Source organism: Aptenodytes forsteri, unplaced genomic scaffold, assembly GCF_000699145.1.
Source record: "Aptenodytes forsteri isolate BGI_AS27 unplaced genomic scaffold, ASM69914v1 Scaffold42, whole genome shotgun sequence".
In the NCBI taxonomy this organism is placed as follows: domain Eukaryota; kingdom Metazoa; phylum Chordata; class Aves; order Sphenisciformes; family Spheniscidae; genus Aptenodytes; species Aptenodytes forsteri.
The window spans coordinates 379,187-385,663 of NW_008794081.1; the positions used below are offsets into that span (position 1 = coordinate 379,187).

The 6,477-nt window shown below is 35.4% G+C and overlaps 1 protein-coding gene across 1 annotated transcript in view; it reads right to left on the bottom strand.

Annotated features, from left to right (window-relative positions):
* The window catches only part of LOC103893554 (contactin-associated protein-like 4), a 203,461-nt gene that overhangs the window by 29,174 nt on the left and 167,810 nt on the right, over window positions 1–6,477 (bottom strand). Inside the window, exon 17 of the mRNA XM_019470308.1 lies at window positions 1,286–1,456. Within this exon, the coding sequence (XP_019325853.1) occupies window positions 1,286–1,456 (171 nt within the window). The remainder of the gene's footprint in view (window positions 1–1,285; window positions 1,457–6,477) is intronic.

Here is a 6,477-nt window from a genome sequence, read left to right on the forward strand (position 1 = left end):
TGCACTCTTTGCTGGAAAATACTTGAGTCTGATTACACAACGGATTTGTAAAAAAATGAGGAACTGTCTAACCCCAAGGTAAAAAGAGTTCTAAAGAACTCTCAGAGGAACCTGTCAAGAGTTTTTAATTGATGTGCCATTTCAAATTAATCCTAAAGCTTTTTGAAACAACACTTCATCCTTTTAAATACTCTCCCTTTTAATAATGAACAATATAAGGCTAAAACATTGAGAGAACTAAGATAAAGCATTTGTTCTACATTAAAAATCTTACTGAATTTAGTGAGACATTTAATTTTCTCTCACGCAACAAAAATTTATTCGTGTGTAAAAGTCTAAAGATTTGGGTATGTATAAATAAAATAATAATAATAAAAAAATAATTATGAGAAAGTGTGACTAAGCTAGGATACTGTGCCACAGAAGGTCTGTTTATGTTGTGACTGAGTGAATCTCCCAGCAGCCACTTGTAATGCCTGGCCTTAAAATTTGCAGCGTGTTGTGGTTTAACCTGGCAGGCAGCTAAACACCATACAGCCATTCACTCCCTCCCTCCCAGTGGGATGGGGGAGAGAATTGGAAAAAAAAAGCTAAAACTCATGGGTTGAGATAAAGACAATTTAATAGGACAGAAAAGAAAGGGTGTGAGAAGCAGAATAGGCCTTGACTCTGTGTAAGCACTGCTCAGCAGTAACTAAAACGTCAGTGTGTTATCAACATTATTCTCATACTAAATCCAAACCACAGAACTATACCAGCTACTAGAAAGAAAATTAACTCTATCCCAGCCGAAACCAGGACAGAGGGAGAGAATTTGGTGGCAGGGATGCAGTGAGCAAGGCAAGGAGGAACAGTCTGAGCAGTCAGGGGCTGATTGCTGTGCTTTTAGATTAAGAACCTTCTAGGGCAGAAATTTTCTTTGAATGGATATTTGTATAGTCTCAGTGCTGTGATTTTTGGGGAAATGATAAAGCTCAGATAGCAGTAGTAACAGTAATAAAGCTAGAGAGCAGTTTTAAAATATTCCCCCTTTAAGTTAATTCTAATTTAGCCCAACTATAATAATAATAATAATAATAATAATAATAATAATAATAATAATAGTAGGAGGTGTGATTTTTGGGGAAATGATAAAGCTCAGATAGCAGTAGTAACAGTAATAAAGCTAGAGAGCAGTTTTAAAATATTCCCCCTTTAAGTTAATTCTAATTTAGCCCAACTGAAAGCTATAATAATAATAATAATAATAATAATAATAATAATAGCCATCAGTCATGTTACTTACAGTATAACTCTATCCTTATGAAGTCTTGAATTCCCAGGTTTTCTAAAAACACTCCTGAGGAAGCAGTAGTTTTAAAGAAAAATGAGACATCTGCGCTGAGCTCTCCATGGAAGGTTGGGAAATGCAGGTAGGACGTCTCTGTGTTGAAAGATGCTGAATTCCAAAATGTTCCTGGTTGTTAAAATGAAAGATTAAGTGATAGATGCAGTGTTATCTAATATTGCCGGTAAAAGTTTTATAACCAATTAAACAAAGGAAAGTGCCCAGGTCTAGGAAGGGGTTGCAATGTTCAGAGAGTCTAACTTCCACAGAAGCCTCCTGCTGAGTCTATAAAACAAAAAGTGGGGGTTCTTGGAGATACAGAAAAATTATTCAGCAAGAGTAATTAAGGTGCTCAGTTCAGACAACCAAAAACCAATTAATGAGAAATAAAATGCCTGGCATCTCAGCTAGACAGTCCAGTTAGGGCCTGATGTATTCTTTTATGAAGTAAACAAACCTAGCAGCTTTGAATGAAGTACTATACCTACATTAGCTAGTATAAACTATAACTATGACAATTGTTATGTCACATAACAAGGAAAACAGTCTTGTTACTGTTGTAGTCCAGTGAAGTTTTACCAGATATCACAAAGAAGGTAGGATACAGCTCCTAGTAATTATTGTGGAAGGAATTAAAAAAAAAAAAAAAATTATGAAGTTATATTCTCCTTTAGTTGACTGCAGTTTAGAAATTCATATGTGTTCTTACTTATATGATAAATCCAATGTAAGTCAGCTTTACTAAAAAAAAAGACTACAAGATAAAACATAGACATTTTCCTCATTTGATTTTTCTTTAAGCTAACATTTAATCCTAATTTATTAGATTTTGTTCTTGATTATTAAAAAGCTTATGTAAAATCTCTAATAACACCCTCTTCTAATAAGAACATAATCTGCATTTATGGTGTTCAACTAGAAGCACCTTGTTATTATTGCTGAATTCTTACAGATGTATCTGTATTTCTTTATTACGCTTACTGCTTTCTAAATCAAATGAGGCATTCAATACCTTCCTATCTAATTGAACAAGGCCGTTGTACGTTCTCCTGATAATGCTGTGATTTGGGTCTAAATATTATGCAAAACTATGATTTTTGCCCCAGGCACACTCTGTTGTTGTTGGTTTTTTTTTTTTTTTTTTTGGGGGGGGGGGAGATTTGCAAATTTCTCTCTTTTCTGCAAAATCAAACTCTATGATACAGTGTACACAGAGGCCTGGTCCACAGCCCAGTGAAGTAAAATCAGAGTCCATTCACTCATTCCTCCTGACTTTTTAGCAGAGTTTTAATCAGGGTTTGGATCCTGCACCTAGAAAAGCAGCATGGCAGGATATTCATACATATTCTGGCAATTGCTTGCTGTGACACTCACCACTTTGGAGTAATGCCAGCCGTCACAAGTTAGAGCAGCCATCAGGACAACTTTCACATGGTAGGGCAGAGCTGTGAACAGATGGCTTAAGCTGGGAGAGGAAAGCGTAGCTTTGCACCTCCCTCTCCTGTGCTGCCTGATGGGCTCCTCAGAGTTATCATCCTGTGCAAAGTGCCATCAGCCGAAGGCAGTGGCCTTACATATTGGGATCGATTTTAAGCCCATGTTCCTCAATTGTTTCAGGTCATGGCTCCCACAGAGCAAACTTCACCACAGTTATGACTCAAGTATATAACAGCTATTTAAAAAACAATGGGCTGGCTGTTACCAGTAATTCAAGCACAATAGGAAGTTTAATACTAGTAATTTATACAAAATTGGTAAAACATTGCTAGTAATTAGAAGACAGACAATAGCGGCAGTAATAGTCCAGTAGAGTAATGATACAATTAGCTTCAATGAGGCATTTGAATGATCTTTGTAAATCAGAATGGAGTCCTTGGGGGAGGGCAGGGATAGGAAGTTTTATTCTACCTCTCTTAATTTCCTGTCTTCTCTTATCTAGCTGTTGTTTTTCTCAGCTCTGAAAATTGTGTGATTTATGAATGTTAAGCTACTGTATCAATAAAGTGGGTTAAATATAGATCTAGCAAAAGTATATTACAAAGTATCTTATGCTGTTGTAAATCAAGGTGGGAAAATAATTTCTTAACTTTATAATATCTGGCTCTCAGTCTCCTATTTAGTTTTGTGGAACTGCCAAACACCATGTAGTTAGGAAATCAATAATATTTAGCATTTTATCTGAGTAGCAAGACTGCAATCTTCCCATGAGTAAAAAAAGAAGATCCTGTTTGTTATAAATAAAACAGCAGCATATTTATATTGCAAAAATTACTTTAGCTTTTGGCATATATCAACTAAAAAGTATATCAAAGTATCTTATGCTGTTGTAAATCAAGGTGGGAAAATAATTTCTTAACTTTATAATATCTGGCTCTCAGTCTCCTATTTAGTTTTGTGGAACTGCCAAACACCATGTAGTTAGGAAATCAATAATATTTAGCATTTTATCTGAGTAGCAAGACTGCAATCTTCCCATGAAAAAAAAAAGAAGATCCTGTTTGTTATAAATAAAACAGCAGCATATTTATATTGCAAAAATTACTTTAGCTTTTGGCATATATCAACTAGTCTTACCAACTTGAAATTGTAAAGTGAAAAAGGGACAAATGAGAGATAAATTAACCATTTTAATGTTGCAAAGACAATAAAGGTGACTCTCAAAACAATTGTGCAATTGTAAATTGTACCACTCTTCAAGTTTTTAATCAAAACTGAAATCTGTTTGCTATTTGTATCAATTCTTCTTGATATCTCTAAGTGTTGCATCATTCATTCTTTCAGTGTCAAACTCCAAGAGGGGTAGTGAGTGCTGAGGCAGAGAAAATAAAGATCTTACCTTGCTGAACAATATTTTCTGCACATATTTTTCTGACTAGTCTTCCCTCTCCCCCAAACTAAACAAATCTCTAATTGACATGACACATAAAATACTACCTATCTCTTAGGAATTGACATAGCTAAAGCATACCGCTGTTAATCTGGAGGTGTTAGTTGTGTTCTCAAAGCAGCTGTACTCTTTGTGAAGATGACATTTAATGTGCCTTCCGTCTTCCCCATATTCTCCCTTTTAAAGGGATCTTGTGAAACACTTAAAAGGTACCGAGAGAGCTTCCAGCAGAGAGTGCTCTTCTCTGTAAGAGCTAGCTTCTGGTCTCTGGTACATTAACAGGATCTTTGAATTTCACTGTAATGTCACTGTGATCAGTTTATAAGTGCACAGTAGTAGTAACGTAGAAGGTTAATACTGCAGAAAGCATGCTCATTGTAAATTGTAGGTCCTATTAGCCTGTCTGAGCTACACTAATGGGTTATCTGATCTTAGTTAAACTACCAGTAGATGATCAGGATTTTGCCTGTTGTCTTTGGTCTGCTCCTCCCTATCTGGGCTCTTAAACTGATCTTTAAATTATGTCATCATCTATTATTTGTATCCTAATGGTTTTGTTTAGTTGGTTTGTTTGTTTGGGTTTGGTATTGTTTTGTTTTGTTTTGGGGGGTGTGCGTGTATGGGGGGCATTGTTTCACTTTATTTCTGTGCAAAACCAAGCAGGAAAATCATCACTACCTATTACATGTTTTAGTTACATCTATTTCTTTCCATATTTTCCCAATACTTCTGTCAGTTTTGCTACATGCAAAAATTTCCCTTCATCCAGCACAGCAGAGAGGAGGCCAAAATTACTGAGAAGTGTGCAAATTGCTTCCTGTAAAGCTATCCTTCTACTATTATGAAGTCTGACCAGCTGGCAACTGTTTGCCTCTGAGAATTTGTGGAGTTCAGCTGCCCCATCTGTATCACTACTTCCAGCTCTGTTACATTGCAGCTTATTATAAGATTTATAGAATAAAAGACCAGAGGGGAAAACTGCGATCATCTAGTTCAACCTTTGATATGCCACAGACTGCATAAATTCCCTGAATCAATCATTTTTTTGAAAAAGAGCATTTATTCTAGGAAAAACATTCAATCAATTGAATTAAAAATTGTCCATTTATGAAAAATTCACACTCTTACTGTCAATTTATATATGCATTTAGGTATGCACACACTCAGCCCATTGGTCTAGCTTCAAATCCCAACCACTGGATATTTTTCTGATTTCTCTCCTGCTTTCAAGAACATTATTTGAAAGTTCTCACTCTATGAAATTCCATTTAAGTTGAGCATATCACCTTGATTTTGCCTGAGTTAAGCAAAGAGATTAAGCTTAAGAAGCTTTCACTAAAAAATGCATCACAACTTCTTTAATCCAATCCTTTAACCTTACATCCTTTTTATATAGTGTAAAACTGTAACCACAGACTTCTATTAAACTTCTAGATTATGCAGGAAGCAGTAAAGAGGATCAAAATAACGTTGATTAGACTGAGGTTAGGACAAAATTTACAAATTAATATTGTAAAGCTAAATAAGAGGAAGAAGTGAACGTTCAGTATACAGATACTTCTGTTACTAACAGACAAAGAGATGCCCTGATTTCTCAGGCTACTGCAGATAGGTGAAACAGATGTTTTTTGGCTAACTTAGAAATTTACTGCGCTGCTTTAATGAAGGTATCACTTATGATCAGTTAATACAGCTGGTCTCTAAAATTATTATATCCAAAGCTCACACTAGGTTGTTTTTTTTTTTTAAATGTCAAGCTGGGAACTCACGTTGAATGGACTATCTGCTTGCATTTACCTGTTTGTGCTATCATTTTGCAGTTGAATCTGTACATTTCCCTTTTTTTTTTTAATTCAATCAAGTATGTGACACTCCGTCAAATATCTTACTAGACTCCAAGCATCTCACCTCACCAGTATTGCCTTTACCAGTACTGAAGACCCTCAAAAGTTTGGCCAAATTTACTTTACATAAACTCATTCTGAATGATATATTATCTTTACATTGCATTGCACTATCCTTATATTATGCTTTATTCAATTAAGATCTATATCATCACTTTTATGTTTGGGCTAAGAATCAGTCTGATGCTGACAGATTATAATTACCTATTTATTACACACAATTTTGGCACATTAGCTTTCTTTCAGTGTTCTGGATATATTTATATCATACAAACACAGAATAGTTTGGGGTGGAAGGGACCTCTAAAGGTCATCTAGTCCAACCCCCCTGCCATGGGCAGGGACATCTTCAACTAGAT